A 26,473-nucleotide genomic window follows, 5' to 3' on the forward strand; every position below is an offset into this window, starting at 1 on the left:
CAGACACACAGAACCCCCAAACCAGCCCCTTCCCCAGGCCCCCATCTCAGGACGTGGCACCACTGTTCGTGGGGTTACTTGAGCCCCAAACCCAGCCGTCATCCTTGGCTCTCCCTCCTTCGTGCCTCGTCCACCCACCAGCCAGTCCCACTGGGTCTCCCTTCAGCGTGACCCCCTCCACACTCCGACCCCTCCACCCCACACACACACATGCCCTCGGTCCTAGTCAGCTCAGGCTGCCGTAACGCATACCATAGACTGGGGCTTAAAGCACAGACATTTACCGCTCACAGTTCTGGAGGCCACAAGTCCAAGATCAAGGTGCCGGCCAATTTGGCTCCTGGTGAGAACCCTCTTCCTGGCTTGCAGACGGCTGCCTTCTCGCTGTGTCCTCACATGGCAGAGAGAGAGAAGGAAAGAGAGAAAGAACTCTCTGGTGTCTCTTCTTAGAAAGGCATCAATGCCATCATGAGGGCCCCCATCTAAACCTCATTATCTCCTTAAGGCTCCATCTCCAGATACTATCGTGTTGGGGGTTAGGGCTCCAGTAGACGAATTTTGGGAGGGGGACACAATTCAGCCATCTCATGTTGCCTGGACGACCCTGCACCATGATTCAGGGGACCCATCGGACCCTCCCCTGCCCACCTCCCCAGCCTCACCCCATCCACTGTCGCTGGGCTCTCTCCCTTCCAGCCACACTGGCCTCTGGTCCTCATCCTTGGACACACCAAGCCCTTCCCTGCCCTGGGCCTTGGCCCTGCCTCTCGGTCGGAATGACGTGCTCCTCCCCGTGACGTTCCCCTCGCTGCCTCCTTCAGTCCTCGGTTAGCTGTCCCCCACCTCTGGGAGGCCCACCCTGACCACCTCAGCTGAAATGGCCCAGTTCCCTCCTGGGCCCCTGCAGACGTCAGGTCCTCTCCATCACGGCACCCTCTTCATGTCTTTCATGGCACCTAGCATACCTGTAATTATGCATTGATTTGTTCTCTCATTAACTCTGTCTCTCTTAACTAGACCAGAAGCTCCTTGAGGGCTGTCTTGGGCACTGCAGTATCCCCAGGTCCTAGCCCACTGCCCAGCACGTGGGAGTCATTCAGGAAATTCTAGGGGTATGATCCAGTGGACACCCACAGCTCTGGGCTGGGGGCCTGGGGCAGACAGCAGCCCTGAGCAAATGGGAGAGGTCTGTCCTCAGAAACCACTTGCCCCTCCCCTTCCCCGTGCCTCCCCGTAGCCTCTTGCCTACAACCCCCTCCTCCCTGGAGCCCTCTCTGGTGCTCTGCCCTGTTTCCCTCCCACCTCTGAGCCCCAGTCTCCCTCTGTGTCTGCCCCACTCACACAGCACCTCTTGCCTTGCAAATTTGTTGGTTTTTAAGAGGCACCCATGTGTTCCTGGCACTGCTGTCTGTCGCACACATACGGTGGTCTTCTCTGATCCTCACCTCCACCTGGCAGCTGGTGCCCACCAGCTTCACTTTCTGGGTGGAGAAACTGCCCAGAGGTAGTCATGGGCCCAGCCAGCAAGAGACGGGCCGGGTTGTGAAGCCAGACCTGATTCCCAGGCTGGTGGGGTCTCCCCTGTACCACACCCTCCAACTTAACTCTCGAGTTGCTTCTTAATTTTTCATGTCAGCGTCATCCAGCAACATTTATTGGGCACCTACTATGTGCAGTCCCTGCCTCAGGGAGCTCCCACGTGTGCAGAGAGATAGGATGCCCAGTTTTGAGGCCAGAGCTGGCCACATGGGGCAGGTGGGGGGGCACGGGAGGAGTAGGGCAGAGTTGGAACTCGGGTGAGCAGAGGGGGAAGAGGAGGCCTGCGGCTGGAGGGGTCAGGGAGGACTGGATTGCAGCTCTGAGGGCAGTCCCTTCGGTTTGGCTGTGGCTGGGTCGACATCCGACCCTTCCCAACAGACTCACCTCAGGGGTAATTGCTCTGAGCACAGGAGTGGGGGAGAGAATGGGTGGATGAGGGAATGAACAAGGGGGCCAAAGGGTGACCTAGTGTGACTTCGAGAATACTTGGGCTCACATGGGCCTCAGGCTCAGCTCATGTCCCTCCAAACCCAGGCAGTGAGGGCGCTGGTTCCTTTGATTCTTCCCCTCCCCTCTTTTCTTCCTCCTTCCTCGAGTGCTCCTGAGAGCCTGCTGCACACCAGGCCCTGGGCGGGGGTGGGTGACATGGAGACAGAGACATCAGGTGATGGGGCCTCAGGGTCGACAAGTGCGGCTGCTTGATGGGGCTGACGGGGGTCCAGCATGCTTCCAGTGGATGGGCTTGGCCAGAGAGGAGGAGGAGACAGTGGAAGTTGGGGGGTCAGGCCCCATCTGGGTCAAGCCAACCCCAGCATCCCAGTTGGGAGCCAGGCTGTGCCAACCCCAGATAACTGACCAGGGTGGCAGCCAGTGATTTGCCAGGAGGAGCAGAGGGTACTGGCTCTCCTGGGGCGGCGGCAGGACAGTTAGCAAGGTGAACGTGGCCCAAGCCGGCATCCCTGGGCGGGGCCTGAGGAAGGGGCAGACAAAGGCCAGTCCCCATCATCACCCATCCACCCATCTGACCTGACCGAGCTCCCTTCCCTCCCCCTGCCCCAGCCCCATCCCAGGTGGTGGTGATCCGCCAGGAGCGGGCGGGGCAGACCAGCGTCTCGCTGCTGTGGCAGGAGCCAGAGCAGCCCAATGGCATCATCCTGGAGTACGAGATCAAGTACTACGAGAAGGTACCCACAGGGAAGGGAGAAAGAGGGAGGCCACCAGGCCGGGGACCCTTGGCTGACCACCCCTCCCACGGGCAGGACAAGGAGATGCAGAGCTACTCCACCCTCAAGGCTGTCACCACCAGGGCCACCGTCTCGGGCCTCAAGCCGGGCACCCGCTACGTGTTCCAGGTCCGAGCCCGCACCTCAGCTGGCTGCGGCCGCTTCAGCCAGGCCATGGAGGTGGAGACCGGGAAACCCCGTGAGTGCAGGGAGGGGGAGGGCAAGGGAGCTGGGCCAGGTGCCAGGGCCAGGGCCAGGGTCGTGGTGGTCAGAGGAGGGGAACTAGTGCATGCTGAGCTGGTGCATGGGCCAGATCAGCATTTTTACAGGTGAAAAAACTGAGTCTCAGAGAAGGAAAGTTACATGCCTTAGGTGACAGAGCTCATAACAGCCCATTAACTGCAGGCTTTCCCCGAGCGTCAGTGTGACTTGCAGGCATCATGGTGCCCTTTGCTAGCAGGATAGCCTTATAATCGTCCCAGAGACCCTTTAGTGAGTTGGCAATATCCACATCCCCATTTTACAGGTGAGGAAAATGAGGGTCAGAGCAGTAAAGCGAATTGCCCAAGGTTACCCAGCAGAGCAAGACTTGAACCTGGTCAGCTTGGGGACAAACTCTGTGCCCTTCCCCAGTATCATCCTGCCCTGCACCACCCCCCCCGCCTCCAAAACAGCAGTTCCCACAGTGTAGTCCAGGACCAGCAGCAGCTGCAGCCCCTGGGAGCTATCAGAAATGCTGATTCTCAGGCCCCACCCCAGCCCTTCGGAAGCAGAAACCCTGGTGCTGGGGGCCCAGAAATTTTGGTTTGATCATACCCTCAGGGTGATTCTGAGGCACATTCAAGCTTGGGAACCCCCTGCCCCCATCTCCAGCCCATTGGGGTCTTCTCCTATACTCAGCACCCTCCAGGGGGGCAGTGCTAAGACAGAGGGTTCAAGGCTGAGTTGATGACCTTCCTCAACCTGGCACCCCCTTGACACTTGTGTGTCTCAGGTGCTCTTAGGTCTGATACCATGTTGAGACCGCCCAGGTAGGAATCCTGCCCGGCTCCATCCCGTTTACTGTGTGTCCTTGAGTAAGTTCCTTGAGTTCTCTGGGCCTCGGTTTTCTCATGTGACAACTAACGATAATACTGGGCTCTCCCTGGAAGGGATGTGGGTTACTGACTGGAATGTGCAGCTCTCAGTGTATTCAGCTTTGTCACTGTTACAGTAACGGGCAGGACAGGCATTTTTGGACTCATACTACAGGTGAGAAAGCTAAGGCTCAGAGAAGTCTAGTGACTCTGCCCAGGTTACACAGTCCCAGGAAGTGGTGGCACCAGGTTGGAAAGCAGGATATTGAAGGGGAAACTTGTAGAGGGGAGGGTGGGGCAGAGGAGGGTGCGGCCTGACCCCGGGAAGGCTACCAGACCTCTGGGCCTGAGGCCAGGGCCGAGTGGCTGGCCACCCCCAGCCTGGCTTCCCCCCACAGGTCCCCGCCATGACACCCGGACCATCGTCTGGATCTGCCTGACCCTCATCGCTGGCCTGGTCGTGCTTCTGCTCCTGCTCATCTGCAAGAAGAGGTGGGTGGTCCTGGCCCCCAGCCGCCCCAAACCCCTCCCCCGGAGCACTGTGTCTCCTGCCTGCCCCCGGCCCCGCTGAGCCAGTGATGCCCTGTGCCTGGGCTCACTTACAGATACACCTGTTCTTCCTTCCTCCTTCTTGGAACGCTTTTCTCTTGCCTTCCATGTCCGGCTCACCCCCCACCCCACCCCTGCCACTTTCCATCCACCTGTCTGGCCTGCCCTCCATCTCCGCCAGCCCCTTCTCTCTGCACAACTTCCTGAAAGCTGGAGGACCCCAGGCTGGTCTGGGACCCTTTTCTCTTTCCTACTTACCCAGCTCCATCTTGCCTGAGTGACCTTCTCAGGGCCCACAGCTTTGAATTCTACCTTCATGCTGACATCCCCCAAGTGTGTCACCAGCACAGGCCTCTCTGCTGAGGTCCAGCTGCCCACTCCCATCTCCACTCAGACGTGTTTCAGACACACAGCACCCCTAAACCAGCCCACCGACTAAGTAGGTGTCAGAACTGGGACAGGACCCAGGTCTGTTAAAACTAAAGACCATGCTCTTTGTTACTCTCCCCCCTCCCACTCTGTTCCAGAGAGAGGTGGTGTGGGCTTAGGGTCCCACTCAGCGAAATTGGAAAGATCATCCATAGATGGAGAAACTGAGGTCCAGGGAAGGGAAGGAGCTTGCCAAGGTCACACGGCGGAGTTGGCATCAGAAGCCTCATCTCCCAGCCCCTCTACCAGGGGTGATTTCGTGTAACATTGAGCCAATAATGCCATAGACTTTGCTGTGAGGGCCAAGTGGACTTGACTCTGTAAATTATTTGGTGTTTGTAAATGTCAAGAGTGTCACAGTTCAGCTGGGTTGAGAGCCTGAGGTTGGGACTCCCCCCTTGCAGGGGCAGGGACTGGGGTGGCAGAAGCTGACCTGAAAGGGGAAAGGGTGTAGAAGGGAGGAGTTTGGACGTGTCCCTGAACGGGGTCAGGGCTGAAGCCAGGGACGGTCCACCCTCCACAGGCACTGCGGATACAGCAAGGCCTTCCAGCACTCGGACGAAGAGAAGATGCACTATCAGAATGGGCAGGGTGAGTGCAGGGCCCGGGGATCTGGATGCAGAAGACGAGGTCACAGTAGGAACCAGTGCTGGTCTGGGGGTGGCGCAGGTGGGAAGGAGAAAGGTGCCCACAGAACAGACTAGAGCCCCAGAGAGAGACAGCGGGCTGTCACAGAGACCCAAGACCCACATACAACTTTGGGGGGTCATATGCTCTTGGACAAGAACCCCTGCTACAGAGAACTTTTTCAGGACCCTGCAGAAACCTCAGAAAACAGGGCAAATATGGGGACGCCTACCTCAATGCCCCACTTCTTTGCCCACGGCAGAGTCAATCATGGTACTGATTCCCATGGAGCCTGAATGCAGTCTCAGAATCCTTCTTAACACAGTCTTCTAGAGAAGCGTTTTCCATCAATCTGAGTTGGCACTGTGATGTGACCTTTTTTGGTCACATTCCTACCCTAGGACAATTGAGAAAGGTCTTAAGGACCCTAAAAGTGACCCCAGAAAAATGACAGACAGGCTTAGAACTCAACGAGAAATCCCAAACTCCCCTAGAGACCTCAGCTACTCCACAGAGACCCTGCTTTCACGTGGCAAGCACTTATTGGGCACCTACTGTTTGCCACCACATCCTGGGATTCCCGGAGACACTTCTCACTCCACCCCCCAGTCCCGTCCCAGGCCCAGGGAATGCTGGGAGAGAAAGTCCTCATGGGGCCCACCGATGGCCCTTCTCTCCTGGCCCTTCAGCACCTCCACCCGTCTTCCTGCCCCTGCACCACCCTCCGGGGAAGATCCCAGAGCCCCAGTTCTATGCAGAACCCCACACCTACGAGGAGCCGGGCCGGGCGGGCCGCGGTTTCACCCGCGAGATCGAGGCCTCTAGAATCCACATCGAGAAGATCATCGGCTCCGGTGAGCTTCAGGGATTGTGAGCGTGGGGACATCACAGGGGGTGCCCAGGGGAGGGACACCCAGTGCAGAGGGACACGGGAGCCAAGATGCCCCACATGGCCAGACACTCGGGTGTGCGGGGCTGGGAGAGTGCGGAGTCTGGGGTGAGGGGAGGAAGGTCCCACCGCCCACCCCCTGCCTGCCTCACTTGGGTTCACAGGAGAGTCCGGGGAAGTCTGCTACGGGCGTCTGCAGATGCCGGGGCAGCGGGACATGCCCGTGGCCATCAAGGCCCTCAAAGCCGGCTACACGGAGAGACAGCGGCGGGACTTTCTGAGTGAGGCATCCATCATGGGTCAGTTTGACCACCCCAATATCATCCGCCTTGAAGGTGTCGTCACCCGTGGTAGGTGCCAGGCGACGGCAGCCTCACCCTGCAGGGCCCCTCTTGCTGGGGTCAGGGCTCTAGGTCCATCCCCAGGCCACCCTGCCCTGCCCCATCCCCCTGGCTCAGGTCCCCAGATGACTTGGCAGGGAAGGGGGCCCAGAGCCTGGAACCCCAGTGGAAACCCTACGTTCCCTGGGGCCCTGGGTGCTGGCCCAGCTCCTGGCAGCTCATAGCGGGGGTGCGGGGGACATGTTCCTGATCCCCCCACCAGTAGCCACCTCCTCCCCGTCGCCCTCCCCAGGCCAGCTGGCAATGATCGTGACCGAGTACATGGAGAACGGCTCTCTGGACACCTTCCTGAGGGTGCGTGCCCCGCCCCTCCTTTCACCTGGGCCGGGGGAGGGAAGTTCAGTCTGGGTGGTGGGAGATAATGTGAGACCTCCAGATACCCCCTCCTCCCCAGAGCTTGGACCCAAGAGACCTGGGGAAGGGCGAGCCAGGTGTGGGGAGGGGTCTTCAGGGTCAGCCCATCAAACTGCCTTTCAGCCCCCCATCACGTGGAAGTCCCTCTGCTGCACGGGTCCTGATGCGCTGTCCAGCACACAGGCTAAGAGGGGTGCCTCTGTGGGGACCCAGGGCCCCAGTCAGCTGGGAGGCATGGCGGGTGGTGGTGGAAATCCCTAGATTCCCAGCCCTCGCCATGCCGTTTATCTGCTGGGTGCTCTTGGGCACAGGGCGAAACCTCTCTGGGCCTCCATTTCTCCTTCTGCAAAATGGATGACCAGTCACTGCCCCCCTACCTACCTCTCAGGGTTGCTGTGAATGTAAATGAGACGTGAGAACAAACCTTAAATAGCAATATGCTTCCTAAGCAGTGAGGCACTTTGTAAACTGCAAAGAGCCTTCCTGAAGCCCAAACCACGTCCCCCTGCAGACTCACGATGGGCAGTTCACCATCATGCAGCTGGTGGGCATGCTCAGAGGAGTGGGCGCCGGCATGCGCTACCTCTCCGACCTGGGCTACGTCCACCGCGACCTGGCTGCCCGCAACGTCCTGGTCGATGGCAACCTGGTCTGCAAGGTGTCTGACTTCGGGCTCTCGCGGGTGCTGGAGGACGACCCCAACGCCGCCTACACCACCACGGTGCGTAACCCGCACCCCCTTTCCAGCAGGCCCTGGGATGGAGCCCCCCACGTGTCGTTAGGGAAGTTGGACGTTTCAGGGTTGCCTTCAACCTGGGGCGAGTCCTACCTCTTCTCTGCACCTCAGTTTGCACCAAAGCTTTCCCACCTCTGCTCCGTCACTAACTGGCTTGCGGAGATACCAGGGCCGGTCCCCGCATCCCTCACTGGGAGATTTGGGGAGAGTTGGCGTCTCTCTGAATAGCCTCCACTCCACGTCTGTCTCTAACGTTTGACTAAAAACCAGCATTTTCAAAATGTGTTCTGGGGGGATTTGGGCTTCTCTAGCAGTGCTTTAGGGGCTGCCTTAAGGGCGGAGGGCCTCCACCCCTGCCTCAGTCAGGACCTTCCCTTAGGATCTCGCCCACTGAGCCTCCAAATAAGGTTTCATGTAGAGAAAGGATTTTGTGACCAAAAAAAAAAACCCTCCAGGGGAGCTGGAAAATTACTAGACCACGTTCTCTGAGCTTTGTCACTTGTTCAGGCATCAACCTGTTGACCGATACTTACTGAGCATCTACTGGGTGCCAGGCCCTCCACCCACTGTCTTTTGTTCAGTCTCCACACCAGCTCCATGTGCAGGTCTCCCCCATCAGAACAGGTGCTCTTGGAAGGTGGAGGCCGTGTCTCTCCAACCAGCCTTCAAGTTTCCCAGCCCAGACCCCTGCCTTCAGCTCCCTGACGAGCTGGGGAGAAGCTCTCAACACTCGTGTGTCCGTCGCAGGGAGGGAAGATCCCTATCCGCTGGACGGCCCCCGAGGCCATCGCCTTCCGGACCTTCTCCTCGGCCAGCGACGTGTGGAGTTTTGGGGTGGTCATGTGGGAGGTGCTTGCCTACGGGGAGCGGCCCTACTGGAACATGACCAACCAGGACGTGAGTGCCGGAGCCTGGCTGGGCAGAGGCGGCCGGGGCCTCGGAGGGAGGGACCACTCCAGCCCATCGCCGTGTTCCCCCCACAGGTCATCAGCTCCGTGGAGGAGGGGTACCGCCTGCCCGCGCCCATGGGCTGCCCCCGCGCCCTGCACCAGCTCATGCTTGACTGCTGGCACAAGGACCGGGCCCAGCGGCCTCGCTTCTCCCAGATCGTCAGCGTCCTGGACACGCTGATCCGCAGCCCTGAGAGTCTCAGGGCCACGGCCACCGTCAACAGGTGCCTGGCGCCCACCCCCGCTCCGCCCAAGCCCGGCTGCCCTCCCTGCTTGCCCTAGGCAAGGCCCAGACTTAGTTCAGGCCTTGGGATGGCTCTGCCCTGACCCCTGGACCAGACCCAGCCTGGGCCTCTGACCCCTGTTCAGACCTCTACTTCCAAGCCTGCGGTCTAACCCTTCAGACCCTCCTTGCCACTGCCGAGCCTAGATGCAGGCTGAGTGGCTGGCGCCAGTGTCTCCTGGCAGACCACTTACCAAGGGCCCCTGTGCCTCAGGTGCCCGCCCCCCGCCTTTGCCCGGAGCTGCTTTGACCTCCGCGGGGGCGGGGGTGGCGGCGGGGGCCTCACCGTGGGGGATTGGCTGGACTCCATCCGCATGGGCCGCTACCGGGACCACTTCGCTGCTGGGGGTTACTCCTCTCTGGGCATGGTGCTACGTATGAATGCTCAGTAAGTGGTGGGCCCCTGGGGACGGGAGCAGGGGGAGAGGGCAGAGGCCAGAGGTGGAGCCGCTGAGGATGGCAGCTCCAGGGATGGGTATGTCCCCGTCTCCACAGCTCCCAGACTCCCAGGTCAGCACCGCCTTCCTTTACAGGGATGTGCGTGCCCTGGGCATCACCCTCATGGGCCACCAGAAGAAGATCCTGGGCAGCATCCAGACCATGAGGGCCCAGCTGACCAGCACCCAGGGGCCCCACAGGCACCTCTGACCAAACCGAGCCAGCCCCGGGTCATGCCAGCTGTCAGAGGACTCGCAGGGTTGGCCCCCCCAGGCCTCTGTCCCTCCTCCTTGGCTGCCTTCCCCTCAGGTGCCAGGGAGGCTGAGGACTCCACCGAAAGACCTGGAGTTATCTGGGGTCAGGCCACCTGGGAAGGGACCTTTGGTGCCCAGCAGGGAGGGGACACCTGCCCCCAGGGCAGAGGGGCTTCTCTTTCCCAGAGGCTGGGGCCTCAATGCCACTGAGCCCAACAGCGATGTCGCTCACCTGCCTCTGTGTGTGTGTGCGTGTGCGTGAGGGTGCCTGTGTGCACACACTCACATGCTGTAGGGGTGTGTTCTCACGAGGTCACAGGAGCCCTTGTGAACACGTGTGATCATGTGTGTGTGCGTCCACCCATCAGGTCCCCCATGGATGTGTGCCAGTTATGGTGAGTGTGCTTATTCGTTGAGGCTGGGGGCACATGTGTGTGACTGTGGATGGCATGTCATGAATGAGGACGCGAGTCACAGCGTGAGGATGCGTGAGCAGGGAACTCGGTGTGACACTGCCCATCAGATGTGGGCCCAGGTCCCAGCACCCACAGGGACTGGGGAGAAGCTCACCCCCCTCCCCCAAGCCTGGAGGCTGGAGCCAGGGGCTACTTCCAAACCGCACCAGCACCAGGCCCACCCTTGTCTCCGCCCGGGTGAGCCCACCCCCGGCTCTATCTCAGGTCTGAGCCCTCCATCTAGCTGGTGGGGGGCCACCTGCCTCCTCCACCTGGCTCCCACCACTGCTTCAACAGGAAAACAGGGCTCCCGGCCAGCCCCTCTGGCCACCTTCTGTCTAGGCATCAACACAGGGTATGTGAGATGCCCTCAGCTGAACTTGGCTACCTGGCCGGGGGCCAGGGGCCACCAACTTCCTTCTAGTCTCTGATGCCCCTGCACAGCCTAGGGCTCCTCACTCGGAAGTCCCTCTGCCAATCTCACTGCTCAGCCCTGGCCTGCCCCCCAGACCCACACCTAGGAAAAAGGACCGTAACATCCTAGATTTTCAGCCCCGAGTCCACCCCTCCTGCACCTTCCGGGCAGACCAAGGGAGTGTGCCTTGTCCAAGGTCACATGGCAGCGAAGTTTCAGAGCTGAGCCTCCTCCCGGGGCTTTTCCCCCACGTCCTCCCGCACAGAGGAGGAAGTCACCCCCCACTCAGAGTTGACCCTCCCTCTAACGGCCCACCAGGGTATGTAAATATCTTTTTCTACCATGTCAGAATATTTTTTCCTCACTCCTGACAATGCAAAAATGGTCTTCAAAGCACATAAAAAGCACCCAGGGTGAGAAAGCCCTATCCCAGGGGAAGCTGGCAGGGCCCAAGGAACCCCACTGGGCAGGATGCCGGGTGACCACTGCCGGCCCCGAGGGAGGGGCAAGCCCAGCCCCACCCCCTGCCCAGCCCTCCCAGTAGCCAGCACGGCTGTTCCACGGAGACACCAGCACTGAGCCCCCTCTCCCTCCTGCAATAATTCGGGGAGTCTCAGCCCCGCCCAGGTGCCGCAGCCAGCTCTCTACACCTCTATATATTATATTACTATATAGCCGAGCTGTTCTTCCTTCCTATGGAAGTCGGAAACATGGTCAGGACACGATCCGGGGAGGACCCTGTCTTCCTCCCACCCCCACCCCACTCTCACCCAGTTCCTGGGCTCTGGATCCTCACAGTCAGGGGGAACAGAGTGGGCCTGGCACTTGGGAAAGTGTGGCCCCTGCCCCCAATGTGAGGTGCCCCTCAAAGTCCCAGGGATCTGCCTCTCTGTGGTCTCCATCCTGAATCTTGTACTTACCCACATTGAGAATAAATTCTGCCTCATCTTTGCCTGTGTCCCCTATTTTTTCCCATTCCTACAACCTTGACCTCTCCTGGTAAGGAAGGAGCAACCTTATGCTGTGCACCTACTGTATGCATCCCATACATTTTTTTTTCCCTCTCTGGTCTTCTCGTCTATCCTAGGAGGTAGGATTCATGTGCCCATTTTGTGTAAGAGGAGGCTGAGTCTTATAACTTGCCTAAAGTCAGTTTTTGGGGGTCTGAATTGGAACCCAGGTTTTGTCCAACTCCAAAGCTCATGCTCTGCTAGGAAGCACCCCCAGTTCTTTCTTCTGTGAGGTACAGATGGTGCTTAACACTGGAGCTCAATCCCTTGTAGCTGGGCATCGCCCTTGCCTCGCGTTCTCTTGGGGAAGAAGGACAGCCCTGGAGGAGGAATGCATGAGAAAAGAGCGTCTCATGGGACAGCTTCCCTGGGAACAAGGGGCCCATTGAGAGACCTGGGTCCTATGGGGCAGGGAAGGGAAGACAGTATGCAAGCAGCTTCCATAGTTACATCAGGAGGCTGAGGACCCGACTCTGCTCCCCGAGAAAGGGGACAGCAGCAAGAGAGAGGGTGGTGGCAGCAGAGCCCAACTGTGCCCGTTTGAGTCAATGGCTCAGACGTTTGGGGAAGATACCCCTGGGGTCTTGCTGATGAACAAGTAAATGGTCTCCAGTAGCCCCTCCAGCTGAGGGAAGTGTCTTCGTTCCTGCCTCTCCCTCAATTTGGGAAAGGGGGACCATGGAGAAAACACATTTATGTGTTTTCTACAATCTCACTAATAATCATGCTCAGAGAGGCCAATCCCACGTGGCAGAACCATCATGTAAGCTAGATCTGCCTGAGCTCAAGCCAGATGTGTTTCCCTCTGAAACTCTTAAACTCCAATCTAGGCGCCACCCCCATGGAACCAGCTGTTTCCTATGAGGAAGAACTTGTTATTACATAAGTTCTCTTCCCTAAGGACCAACCATCTCAGTAGGACCTACTGAGCACCTACTATGTAGTGGGTGCCACTGGGGATACAAAGCTGAACTCTAGGCGGAGGTACAGAGTGCACAAAAATGGTTCCCTCAGTTGGATCCAGGAGGCTAAGTGTCCAGAAAATGGTGCATGCAGAGGGGTTAAAGGAGGTTAGAGGAGGAGTGTAGGGGAGATTGAGCCTGGAGGGCCAGGGCTGTCACCAAGGACTTCCTGGAGGAGGGAGAATTCAGCTGGGCATTGGAGGATGAGAAGGGTTTGGAGATTCATTTCCTAGGCAGTGCCCTGTGCAAGGATGGAATGCGGAGGAGATAAAGAATAACAGCCACAGGAGAAACAAATCATGCTCGTGGATGGGAAGCCTCCCTGTTATAAAGTTGACCAGAAGCTTCCAGTTTAATCTATACATTTTATTCCCAATAACATTTGCAATGAGGTTTTCTCTGCAACTTGACAAGGTCATCCAAAAATGCATATGGAATAAAAAAGAACCCAGAATAGCTAAGACAGTTTTGAAGATGAAAGAAGAGGAAGAGGAAGGGAACTTCACCCTGCCAGATCTCAATAATTACTATAAAGCTTTAATAATTAAAATCATTTGATTTAGTCCCAGGAATAGAGAAACATAAGAAGAACAGAATAATGTCTAGGAACAGACCCAAATATATATGTGTTTGAAACATGGCAAGGGGTAGTCAATGAGTGATGTTAGGACAATTAAATACCCCCATGGAAAAAGATAAAAGTAGATTTCTGCTCACATGACTCACAAAATAAGTTCCAGGTTGATCAAAGTCCTAAATGTGAAAAGCAGACTATAAAGCTTTTACAAGAAAACAGGAAAATAACTTTACGATCTTAGAGTAGAAAATAAGACACAACAAGCACAAATGATAAAAGGAAATGATGATAAATCTTATTTCATTAAAATTAAAAACTTCTACATGACAAAAAATAAATTTGTTAAAGCCATGGCTGGGAGAAGATATTGGTAAACTGTACAACCAACCAAGAGAGAATTAGTTTCCAAAATTAAAAAAAAAAATTTTTTTTTAAACTTCAAAGAATCAATTTACCAAAACATTCCAAAGCAATAGGAAAATGGACAAAAGCTATGAACAGACAAATAACAGAGGAAGAAATCTGAATGGCCAATAAAGATATTAAAAAGATTCTCAACATCACTAGTAAGCATGGAAATGAAAATTAAAACAAAAATTAGCATATTACACCAATCTGACTGGCAAAATTAATCTATAACACTAGTATTGATGAACGTGGCGGGGGGGAATAGCAATGTTTATAAACTGCTGGTGGGAATGTAAATTAGTACAACTACTTTGGAGAGAAATTTGGAAACAGTAAATTTTAAGATGAGACCCAGCAGCTCTGCCTTAGTGTGTGCCTGTCCTAGGTTAGGTCCCCTAAACAGTGCCTGAGATTCCTGTGCAGGTGATTTATTGAGGGAGGGCTCTCATGTGAAGAGAGAGAGGCAGGCAGATAGGGTAGGAGGAAATGTTAAGTAATGGTGGGTTCTCAGTTGGAGATTAGCTTCAATCTGATCCTGTGGGGAGGTCTGGAGCATTAATAACATTGCAGAGCGCATCTGCCTTGAGGCAAGGGGGCCAGACTTTTGCACCCCCCATATCCATCAGTCATTGGCTATGGGCTGCCCAATGCAGGGGGGCAACTTATAACTTCCTGGATGAGGACATTCCCAAGAAGCTGTGAGCAGCTGTGAGCCCTTAGCAGCCAACACTCACAGCAGCTGGAGGATGAGTGCACCTGCAGTTCAAAGAACGTGGGTGGAGAACCCAGAGTGTTTTCTATGCATCCTAGAGAAACTCATATGAAAAAGGATACATGGACAAGGATATTCATTGCACCTTAGTATGTGATGATAGAAAAATGGGGAGCAGCCTAACTGCCTCTCAGCAGGAGAACAGGAAAATAAGCTGCTTTATAAATATAATGAAATCATCTATCACAGTTAAAATGAACAAACTAGATCAACATGTCCCAGTATAGGTAAATCTCCAGAACATAAATATGGAGTGAAAAAATAAATGACGAAGGAATGTGTACAGTACTATACCATTTATATAAACTTTTAAAATTTATGTAACAATACAATTACAGGTTTTGCATGCATAACTAGATGAAGACAGTACACGTCTGGAACAGATAAACACCAGCTTCAGCTCAGTTACGTCTGGGGAATAAAGGCAAGGAGGAGAGGGGTATTGAACTGTATTGATAGGTTTCAGTTATTTTCTTTTTTAAAAAGAGAGGGCTCTGAAGTAAATATGGCAAAATGTTAACACCCATTTGATCTTGGTGGACACATACCCGTCTGTCACATTATTTTCTGATTTTTCTGAATGTTGAAATGTTTTATAATTAGAAAGTGAAACGTTTTATAATTAGAAAGTAATGAGGGCTGCTTTCAGGAATCTCAGCGTCTCGGGAGAAACCGGAACCAGCCCTTCGGAGAACTGGAGTGCGCTGTCCAGGGTGCTGGACTCCAATGGCTGGGGGCTGGTTGTGCAGCAACCGATCAGCAGGTCCTGTCAGCTCTCTCCGAACTGCATTCTAAATCTAACCATGTATCTCCACTTGCCCTCAAGTCTGAGCCACCACTACTCCCCTCCCCTGGAGGTCTGCGGGAGCCTCCTCATGGGTCCACTTGCTTCCTCTATCGCCCCCATAATCCATTCTCCATGAATGGCCAGAGGGATCTTAAAAATTTAAAAGAGATCATGCCACTTCCCTAGTTATAAAACCCTCCAAAAGCTTTCTATCAAGTTGATAATGACATCTAAAATCCTCACCTGGCCTAAAACACCCAACATAACCTGCATCAGCTGGCCTCTCCAACCTCCCTCCACTCATCCTCCCCCTCATTCATGCCCTTCTTTTTACTTCTTGAACGTGCCAGGCCTTGGCATTAGCTCTTCCTCCTTCATGGGATGCTCTTCCATGTCTTCAAAATATTCAGCCAGACAGTGACTGCTTCTTCCTGAGTCACTTTCTACCATGTTACCCAATGTTATTTTTTTTATAGCCCTTGAAACCTGTTGAAGTTATACATGGTCTATTTACTTATTTTCTGCCCCCATCATTCAATACATTCTAAAAAGCAAGTATGGCATCTAGTTTACTCAATGCTTTAACTTTAGCACACAGCACACTTGTGGCCCTCATTTGTGTGTAACAGGTGTTTGTTGAATGAATGAATGAATGAATGAATGTATATTTACTGAGCACTTCTTCTGTGACAGGTCCTGCCTTGAATCTGTGAATTCTGGAATAAATAAGATAATTTTTGCCCTCAAGATGCTCACAGGCTAGAGAAAACATAGAAGCCAAATCATAGGATCATAGAATGTTGGAATAAGTTCCTTTGTTTTATTATAGAATTAGAGGGCTTTGAGGAACCAGATTGTTCATTCTCCACACCCTCTATGTTTCTTAAATAAAGAAACCCAGCCCTGCCCAGAGAGAGAAAAGGATTCAACCAAGTTCCCACAGCATCAGAGGCACAGTCTGGGTCTGAACCCAGGCCACCTAACTTTTCATAACGTGCATTAAAGGAAGGCTTCCCAAAGCAGCTTTGGACTGTCTTCTACCTCCTGGATCTTGGTATCACCATTCTAGGACCACCTGCAGAAGGGAAAAAAATTCCCCAGAGGAGCAGTTTGATGATCAAAAGGAAATCCTCAGACATATGAACACCTTACACTTTAATCAGATACAATGCCTGAATTTTCACCATTAGTATCTCATCTCTTTGGAGCAAGCCTTGCTCTACTTGGACTCCCCTGAGGAAACACAGAAGCCCCCTGGAAGAATAACCTTCTGGGCCCTGAGTGTGGGCAAAGCTGGCCAAACCCTCCCAGCCCTCTGAGGGAGCTTATGGGGAGAGGAAAACAGATGGTACAACTGGGGGTTAGAGGAGGTGTAGGAAGAGGTGATCCAAGGCACCAAGCAAACGTTCCTTATCTGGCCCCACCCATGTATCTTGTCTCATCCCTTGTGCCCACTCCCCAGAAAACCCACAGAGGACCCTACAGCCACAAGAAAACACCTGCAGGTCCATAAACATTCTCGGCCCTCTCCCATGGCTGTGGAACATGTATGTTTTCCACTAGAGAAATGTTCTTCCTCTCCCTTCCCCTCTGGTTAATTCCTCCCCTACTGAAGATCCCAACCTCTGGTACCCCTCTCCCTAATTTAGGTCTGGATGCCTCCCTTCTCTGAGCTCCCGCAGACCCCCAGACTTCCCATTAAAACACTTATATTGCACTGTGATAGATTTCCCCCCCCCCTTCCCTGTGGACTGATTAAGGCCAGAGCTGTTCCTATTTAGCCAGAGAACCCCAGTGCTCAGCCCAGGGCTGGAGCATGGTCAGAATTCAGTGAATGAGAGAGACACAGGCAAATAACCTTACTGGGGCCCTGAGTATGTGCTCTATCTTGGGGTCAGTTTCTTCATCCTTCCCTTCCATGTGATCCTGAGCCCATTACATGGGGTCAATACTATACACACCACACAGGCTTGTCATGAGGATTAGAAGATGATATGAGGGTAAGATACAAGGGATCGTGTCTGGTGTTGGTCACTACAGCTGAAGGAAGGTGGCTGGGTGCCTCTGGGATGGTGCAAGGGTGAAGCTGTCGGTGAGCGTGGGTGAGGTCTTGGAAGCAGGAAGGGGTAGGCTAGCATCCTAGCCCCAGGGAAGGCCCCTCACCATTGTTCCTCTATCTCTCATTTCACCTAGGGGATGATGGCCTAGGCCCGTGGACCACCACCTCTCAAACTCCATTCCCGATGCCCGGGCACCTCATTAGGACACCTCCATCTCTCCCACCCTAGGTGGCTGGGGAAGGGTCAGCTACTGGCGTGAAATTCGCAGTCCTTGGAGGGTTTGCATTTCCATGTCTCCTGTGTTGGGGCTGGTGGAAGGTGATGAATAAAAGATGGGAATGGGGGGAGCGCCTGTGGCTTTAAGAGAAATGTGATGAGCATTTAGAGTGGAGAGATTATCACAAGAGCTTCTCTCTGAATACCAAAGATGAGGGGTCCAGCATCAAATAAAATAAACCAAAATAAACCAGAAAGCCACCTTCCTGCTTTGAGATGGCAGGAGCCCAAGGGAAGAAGAAGGGGGCCCAGGGTCTTGGCTGGGCAGAGGGCAGGGGTAGAGGTGATGCAGACTCAGGTGAAGGAAGCCAGGAACCATCAAGGGAAGGTTCAAGTGGAGGCATGGCCAAGGTGACACAAGGGTTGGGGCCAAGGCGGTGAGGGGAGGGGAGCCCAGGTGCAGTCCCCTCCCTCCCAATGCTGACATCATCTTTGGATGCTAAAAAGTAATTATTCCTCCCCTCCTCCCCGGGCACGCACTTGTGTGAAAGAGGCCGTGAAGAAAAGGCTGTCTGTATGGCATCTAATGGGAACCTATGGGGGTGGCTTATTGTTATTAATACTAATGAGTCACTATTTACCACAATTTTATCATGTGCCAGACACAGTGACAAGTGCTTTCCATGCATGCTTTCCAGTCCTCACAGCAGCCTTATGAGAGTGTTACTATTACTACCCCATTTTTACCAGTAAGGAAACCAAGGCTCTGGGAAATTATGCAACTTGCTCAGAGCTGGTGAGTGGTGAACCAGGATTCAGACCAGGTCAACCTGGCTCCTTGGGGAGGAGCACTGGTGAGGTGTGCTGGAGGGAGTGGTTAAGGGTGTGGGCCCTGTCCTAAGCTCAGGAATCACCCAGTCAGTCAGCAGATCACACCTAGGAAACCCTCCCAGGCTCACTGGACCAAGAGGATGAGTGATGGGGCAGAGCCGGGGTGGGGGAGGCCCACTGTTATGGATTTGTGTTTCGATGACTCTGAGAGATCGTGCAAATATTTTTGTGCATGTGGTAGCATGTAACTGTGCAAAAGGGTATGTATGGCATTATCTCCAAGGGTATATACGACTGTTGGTGTAGGATTGTATGTGCATGTGTCTCTGCGAGTATGGCTCTGATGAGTAAGTATATGCCATGAAGGTAAAGGCGGCTGTGGTTAATGGATGTGTCTTTGTATGTAGAACCCAGCGACTAAAAGACATAAAACACACAAATGTGTGTGATTGGTGTTGGTGTACTATTGTATATGCAGTTGTATGTGTGTGTGTGTGATATATGCATTTCCATGACTGTGACATGAATCAGTGCGTGACTGAGTATATGAGTGGTGTGTCACTATGTAGAGGGTAGTAGGAGCATGTGTGTGTGTGTGTGTATGTGTCTGTGCATGCAGGGATGCCAAGCTCAGATGGTCACCTCTGATTCCCTCCCTCCCCTAGTCTCTCCTCCAGTGACAGTTTGTCAAGATGCTCAGAATGGGAATCACTCTGCCTCAGTGTAAGGATCCTCACAGGAACATCCTGGACATGGAATGTCCAATTTCAGATGCACAACAGAGCCCCAGAATCCAATTTAACACATGCATTTGACTCCTCCTCTGAGATCCTCCCAGTATCACTCACAGGCCAGGCAGACACTCCTGGCACTATCCTCAAGAAAGGCCAAGTCTCAGAGGGATTATGTACCAGGCCCTTTATATATATCTCCATCCTTCTTCCCATCCTTTCACAGCTGGGGAAACTGAGGCTCAGACAAGTTAAGACTCTTGCCTCCAACTTCAGGTCCAAATTGCTTTCCCCCTACCTCCCCAATTTCTGCACTTATGCTCCATAATTTCTCCTAACTCTTGTCCTGCCTGAAACCAACACTTAGTCAATCATTTATTCAACATTTATTCAGCACTTCCACCCTGTGACCAGATAACCTGGCCTGCCAGTCTTTAGCCAGTTGTCTGAGGACTGGAGCTATCACCTTCCCTGGACTGCACTGAGCCTCAAACCCAGCAGGACACTCCTGCAGCCGAACACTATGGAGCTGTCCTTGGTGCTGATTCTGCATCTGCAGGCGCCTGACTCCAGGGCCTGGGCTGGGGCCACCTCTGGACTTTGAGAGGAGCTGAGGCTGGATTATTGGAAGTATTGAGTCATAGTCAGGGGAAGTGATTTTCCTGCCGTGCTCCATGTAGGCTTGGCACGTCTAGAGCCTTGCCTCTCTTCTTGCCTAAATACTTCTTTTGGAGTTTCTCAGGCACTGGGTGAGGCTGATGCAGCGTAGGTCCTGGTTCAGTAATATTTGCTAGCCTGTGCTGAAGGAGGTAAACAGAACCTTGGGTGTGTCAAGGGGAGGGTACCATGCTGAAAGGGGGGTCTGGGAACCATGGCAGCAGGAGATTGTGTCAAGACCCTAGTAAGGACAGGGGAGCATCGCCTATCATTGTCTTCAGATCCTGGAGGGGCTGTCCTGGGAAAGGGATTTGGGGTATTTCCTCCCACAGTCGGAAGCTTGAGGCTTCAGAAAGGCAGATTTCAACTCTACTTAAGAAACCCTTCTTATGGTCAGAGTGCCCCCAGTGAAGGATAATTTTGCCTCAGGAAGAAATGAGCTTGCAGACAGTGAGAAAGACAAAACATCCTATTTTTCTAGGGTCCTCGTGAGAGCAGACCAGCCCTTAGGCACAATGGCTGCAATTTATTGAACACCTATTATGTGCCTGCCACGACCTATGGGCATGTATTCATTAGCCTCATGTTACAGAAGAGGAAACTGAGGCTCAGAGAGGGGAAGTGACTTGTTCAAGGTCACATGACTAGTAGGTAATTGAGCTGAAATCATGCCCACGTATGTGATTCCAAACTGTGCTATTAACCTCTGTGCTACAAAGTCTCCCTGAACCAATCCAGAAGGTGTGGAATTACTACCTTCTCCCCGACATCCCTCCACAGCCTTCTCTCAGCTCCCTCCCCACCTCCTCCTCATGGGTTAAGTTTTAAGGAAGAAATAAATTAAAAATGGATGAGACGCCCAACACAGGGTGTGGGGTCTGATCCGATTAACACTGATGTTTCTTTCATGAGGGATGGGACAGTGATTCTCACCTGCAGCCGCCCAGGGTGTCTGTAAGTCACCAAGGCCACCTGCCTCCCAGCTCTGCGGGTTCTCGGACCCGCCCTGCCCCACCATCTGCCACCCCCTTCCCCTCCTCCCGTGCTCCCCGTGGTCCAGCCATGGCTCTCACAAGCCCCACCAAGCTCTGGCTGCATCTCCAATCCTGCCTGGAGTGGCAGAATGAGCCCAGGCTTTGGATTAGACCAGAAGCTAGATCCTGACTCTGCCTCTTACTATGAGAATTTAGAGAAGCCACGTAAGTTTGGCTTTCTCTCCAGTAAAATGGGGAGGATGCCTGCCTCACAGACTCACTGTGAGGTGTGAGTTAACCTATCTAGAGCTTGGAACATAGTTTATCTTCTCTTAGTGAACACTCCATCGAAGACTGTTACTGCTACTACTGCTGCTGCTACTACTATCATTATATTGATGAATGGAAGCATTTCTTGTCCTGAGTGCTTGATGACCAAAAAGAGAAACGGATGAAAATCAAGGAAGTGGGAGTTGAGGCTCCATTCATGGAGGAGCAGGGGACTCCTTAGGGAAGCCCCAAATTTCTCCCCACCAGCCATGTTTACAGAGCAGGGAACAAGCAACAGAGTCAGACTGACCAGGGCCCTGATTATTGGGGGTTTGCCCCACCTAACTTTGCAACCAACTGAGAGGCAGATGGGAGGCCCTCAGATGGAGCCCCAAAGCATCTTGATCACTGGAAAAGCTGATACTGGAGGAAGTGGCCTCTATCTGAGGGCTGGGAGGTTTCCTATGGCGACCCCAGGGGCTGACAGACACACTGCCCAGCCACTGGACCCAGCAGCAGCCCCAACTGCCAAGGAGCAGAACGCACGTGGGCTTCCTGTGGGCAGCCTGGCTCCCTCCACCTCAGGCTGAGTCCTTGGCCTGGGTGCTTCCCCTATCTGAGCCCCAGTTAGCTGCTCTGTTAAATGGGGTAACACCAGAACCTTCCACACAGAGCTATGGCCAGGGTTAGAGGGTATAAATGAGGCAGAGGGGCAGCGGACCAGAAGGCTCCCTCCAGGGCTTTAAAACGCCCCATGTCCCCAGGGCTAGGACCTTTCACTGGATCTGAGCCCCCTACAGACATCTGGGCCCAGGTGACACAGGGAGGGGTCCAGGCACTGTCCTCAGCCCCCAACCATGGAGCAGATCTCAGCGGTAGCTCCGAGCCTCCTGCCTTGCGTGACAGATGCTGCATGTGGCTGTGAGGAGGAGAAGGAGGGGAAGAGGTCAGGAAGCCTGGGGCCCAGGGGAGCACCCGGCACGCCAGTCTCCCTCACGCAAGGGCTTGACACGCGAGAGGAAGGCATCCACCAGGCCTCCTCCTCCCCTCCCCTCCCCCCAAGCACATCTAGGGAGGGTTAGCAACCCCAGCCTCTGCCCCATCTCCAGCCTCCACTCCCTGCGGCCCGTCAGTCCTTCTGTCCATCTGTCCTCTCAATGGGCAGACTGGCCACCTGCCTCTCCCTTGAACTGCTTCTTGGACTGTCACTGTGCCCGTCTGTCGGCCTGTGATTCTGTCAGTCTGCCTGTTGGTTGTCAGGCTTCTTGTAGGTCAGTCTATCTATCCATTGGTCTTCCCCTGTGTTTTCCCACTAGGTCTATCTACCTGTCTTCCCAATGGTCAGACTGACCTCCCACCTCTCAGTCCACCTGTAGTCTGTCATCACAATCGTCTGTCAGTCTGTCTGTTCATTAACTCCCTTATCGGTCAGGCCGGCTGCCCATCTGTCTTTCAGTGTCTGTGTGCTTTCCTCTGTCTACCTGGGGGTCGATCAGTCCTGCCTTTCTGTCTGCCCGTCCATCCACCTTGCTCTTCCCACTCCTCATTTTTCTCCATGTGTGGAGCTGGGTTCACTCATCACCAAAACCCACCTCTGTCTGCCACGGACCAGGGCTGGCTGCCCCCAGCGAAGCAGAGCAGACTGGCCAGCCCGCCCAGGAGCCCCTCCAGCCCTCCAGCCCTCCAGCTCCAGTTCCCCCCGCCCACCACCGCCTCCACTGCACAGCCTCTCCCTTCTGTCGGCATCCACCCCCTCTCTCCAGCGCTGGAGTGTTATAGAAAGATTTAGCAAAAGGTATTTAAGGGAGACTAGGTTCAAATTAATGGTGAAAATAAGGTTTTATGATTCCATTTCAGTTTTATTCCTCGACTGATTTTCTCTATTAGCACTGAGCATCAGTTGTGGATGGCTGTTCTCTGTAGTATTTATGGTAACGCAGGTTAATGTCTGAGTTGGAGGAGCTCAATTAGCAAATTCATGGACAAGGGGGTCTGCTCGCGCTTCTCTTGCGAAGCCCGACGATTCATTAGCCACAGGGAGACTCTGAGTTTCATGTCCGCATACAAAATGCAGGCCGCCGTTCTCCCACGCGTGTGGTGTCTGACTCAGAGCCGGTGCTCAGAGAGCCTGTGGGTCTGTGCTTCCGGCACCGGTCATAGTGCTTGGCACAGAGTAGGACCTCAATATTTGTTTGACACTCTGCACAGGGAACATGGCAGGTGTCTCCAAACATTGAATAAATCAACTAATCACTTTGTCCCCAGTGCCAGGCACAGAGGCTAAAGAAATTGGCACACCCTTGATCTCCTGTACCTCACATGGGGTTGCCACGTGGTAAATGCTGGATGAGTGTTTGTTGGGTGACTGCTAACAAACGAATAAATGAATGAGTGAATATCACTGGTCTTCTCCAGCAACAAGGCTGCCTACATCCCCAGCATCCCCCCCTGAGGGGGACTAGAAGAAACAAGATCTCAAGGTCCTAGTCTGGAGGCTCTAGGGCCAGAGGAGACATACAGAGCCCCTGCCCCCACCTTAGAGCCAGACTTTAACAGGAGGGGCAGCCATTTCCAGGTCTGTAGCTTTGGGGTATGCTGGGTGGGGCGTCCAGGTTGAGTAGAAGAGCGGCAGGCAGCACCAACCTGTCCTCTGCTAGTTTCCCAGCCCTCTTTTTCGGGGTGAGGAAGCTGATCAGGAAGAGGATTCTCCTAGTGCCTCATTGGAGACTCATCTCTTGGTGATGCAAGGCTGGGCAATTACTTCCGTTTTGCAAATGTGGAAACTGAAACCCAGAGAGGGGAAGCTCTTTGTCCAAAGTCACACAGCAAGTTAGTGGCTGAGTCAGGATTTGAACACAGGTCTTCTGTGTCCTTTCTTCTACTTCTTGCTGCTGCCCAGCCCCATCCTTTGTCCCCTCTGGACCACTCCCACTAGAATGTCAACTCCATGAGGTCAGGGACCTTTTCTATGTTCACTGATGTCTCCCCAGTACCTGGAACTGGGCTGGCAAACTATATTAAGTGCATAATAAGGCCTTATTGAATAGTAAACGAATGAATGGCTGGATGAGTCCCATGCCCAGCCGTGAGGGTAAGAGCTTGACAATATTCATAGCATCTTCCACCTATTCTGTTCCTAGTGCGTGTGCCGGGTGCTAGCACTAGAAGATTGTTGCAGTCTTCCCAACAACCCTGTGGGGCGCGCATTAACCCTGTCCCCACTTTCAGTTGAAGAACCTGAGTTTAGAGACCTGCCCAAGGTCGCATAGCTAGTGAGTGGCTGAGTCAGGGTCAGGATTCCAACCCAGTTTATTCTGTCTCCCAGCCCTGAGCCCACACCCACTGGGCACCTGCCCTGTGCACCCCTTGCTTGAGGCTGAGCCCACCCAGCTGCCCACCCACCAGCTCCATTTAAGTCCAGACCCCGGACTGACGGCCCCCCGGCCCCAGGCAACATTCAGGGCAACCTCCCAGGGGCTGGAGCCAGTGCTGTGACAGGGAGACCAAGAAAGTCTAGGTCCAGGGGGAGCAAGGCCGGGCCCCGGGCCACTACCTGCCCACTCTGCCTGCCGGAGGGGTCTCATCAGTGTCAGCAGAGACCTCTTAGCGAGATGAGGTTGACATTTCCTGCACAGCCTGCCGTGGGCTGCCTGTCTCTCCCAGGAAGGGGCTCTGGTGGGAGGGGTGTGGCGTGAAAGGCAGATGTGACAGCCAGGCCCTGGAGACTGGCCCCGGGTGCCCTCCTTTTCCAAGTGCTTGACGAAGAAACAGATGCAGCTCCAGCCCCAAGCTAAGGACTTGCAAGAGGAGCTGCCGGCGTTTAGGGAGGGCTCCTGTGTGCCAGGAACCACATCTTATCCTTTATTCTTACAGCTGTGCACAAAGGAGGCACACGGAATAGCCCCGTTTTACAGTTAGGGAAACTGAGTCTCGGAGACGTGAAATTGATTGCCTAAGGTCACACAAACGGAGCAGCGGATGCAGGGCCAAATTCTCTTCAACCCCAGAGTCCTCACCCTTAAACTCCCCTCTCAGGGGCCTCAGCTGAAAAAAAGTAAGTCACATAAACGTGGCCCCTGTTCTCTGGGAACTTCCTCCTACTATTTAATGAGGTAGGAGAAAAAGCCCCTGGCTGGGGAGCTAGAAGACGCAGATTCAATCCTGCTACTACAGATTCCCTCTCTGTGTGACCTTGGGCAAGTTACTTAACCCCTCTGATCCCCAGCTGTGACATCCTCAAAATGGAGATTTTTATGCACCCACGTCTGAGAGGGATCATCCTGCCTGTCTGATCCCTAAAATCCCCTCCACCCTCTCACTCTCTGATTTCTTGAGCTGAAGAAGACTTTCATATTGAGAAGGAGGAGGTGGCCTGTGGCAGTCAGTCTCGGAGAAAACAAACAGCACAGCCTGTAAGAAGGCTCCCAAAATGTGGAGTGGGGCAGAATCGGTCCAACCCTCATCAGGGATCTGATGAGCAGAGAGCAGTGACTTGCCCAAGGTCCCACGGCACATGAGCATCCATGAAAGGATCCCCAGTCCAGCACCTTCCCCTGTGCAGCTGCCACAGCAGTTAAAATGTTCAAAGAAATTTAAAGCTTTACCTTTGGCCCTTATTTTTTTTTTTTAATCTTTATTCCTTTTTCTTTGAAGAGAACAGCACATTAGGGTTCTTGGAAACTTTTTTTTTTTTTTTTTTTTTGTCCTTTTAAACAAAAAATAAGCAAACTCAGTCTAGAAGACCCTGAGGACAGAAATGGCATCTCGGCTTCCTCTCGCTACCCCCCTGGAGACCCAGTGGCTGTCTCCCCGAGTCCCTGGCGGCTGGCACCGTCATGGAAAGGCCCGCCGGAGTTGGGGGGGATCTTGCTGGACCAGCTGCTGCATAAACAGCCAGCGACTTCAGACAGACTGGAAAATCAGGCATCACTTCAAAGGCTCAATGACAGTCAGCACCGGTGGTGGGAGCACGGAGGTGGCCTCCCCTGACGACCAGCCGTGAAGCGGAGGCTGGACTCACTGCTGTGCTCTCACCAAGAAACAGCCGACAGAAGGACGGGCACCACCTTGCCCCACCAGCGAGCAAGTTCTTACAATATTTGTCAAACCCTGAGCTCCAGGGAGGGTGGATGATCCTGCTAGAGGAAGGGGAAAGGGGTGGGAGCAGAACGGAGCACTGGCCCTGGGGTCCGGGGCCTAATCCCTCCCGGAGCCAAGCATCACCTGCAGAGCTGGGGCCTCGAGCCGCTGGGGAAGGAGCAGGGGAGGGTGGCCGTGGGGCTGGGAGCCGGGCTGAGATGGAGGAAGAGGAAGGGCCCAGCTCCCTCACCCAGGCGCCTCGGGGTGCCGGGCGGTCTGCGGCCACCGCAAACCTCAGGCCACGCAGTTCCGTCCCCCTTTACAGAGGAGGGAGGGCTGGACTCACTGGCCGCAGAGAAGCAGCAGGAAGCCCCACTAGAAAGGTTAGAGTGAAACAGAAGCAGTGGGGAGTGTGCATATGTGTGCATATGTGTGGGTGCACCCATGTGTGTGTCCTCAGCACCACCTCTTTCACACTCACACCTGCTGGGCGTATTCCCGAGGGGCTCATCCCACCTCAG

At 54.2% G+C, this 26,473-nt stretch overlaps 1 protein-coding gene across 1 annotated transcript in view; it reads left to right on the forward strand.

Moving 5' to 3' along the window:
- The window catches only part of EPHA8 (EPH receptor A8), a 33,313-nt gene extending 23,609 nt beyond the window's left edge, over positions 1-9,704 (forward strand). The window contains exons 6-17 of the mRNA XM_068537770.1: positions 2,599-2,723; positions 2,799-2,961; positions 4,237-4,330; positions 5,340-5,407; positions 6,133-6,297; positions 6,497-6,682; positions 6,966-7,027; positions 7,599-7,808; positions 8,571-8,720; positions 8,807-8,997; positions 9,271-9,444; positions 9,590-9,704. Coding sequence (XP_068393871.1) covers positions 2,599-2,723; positions 2,799-2,961; positions 4,237-4,330; positions 5,340-5,407; positions 6,133-6,297; positions 6,497-6,682; positions 6,966-7,027; positions 7,599-7,808; positions 8,571-8,720; positions 8,807-8,997; positions 9,271-9,444; positions 9,590-9,704 — 1,703 coding nt within the window. The remainder of the gene's footprint in view (positions 1-2,598; positions 2,724-2,798; positions 2,962-4,236; positions 4,331-5,339; positions 5,408-6,132; positions 6,298-6,496; positions 6,683-6,965; positions 7,028-7,598; positions 7,809-8,570; positions 8,721-8,806; positions 8,998-9,270; positions 9,445-9,589) is intronic.
- The last annotated feature ends 16,769 nt before the right edge of the window (positions 9,705-26,473 follow it).

The sequence above is a fragment of the Eschrichtius robustus genome, chromosome 3 (assembly GCF_028021215.1).
Source record: "Eschrichtius robustus isolate mEscRob2 chromosome 3, mEscRob2.pri, whole genome shotgun sequence".
Classification (NCBI taxonomy): domain Eukaryota; kingdom Metazoa; phylum Chordata; class Mammalia; order Artiodactyla; family Eschrichtiidae; genus Eschrichtius; species Eschrichtius robustus.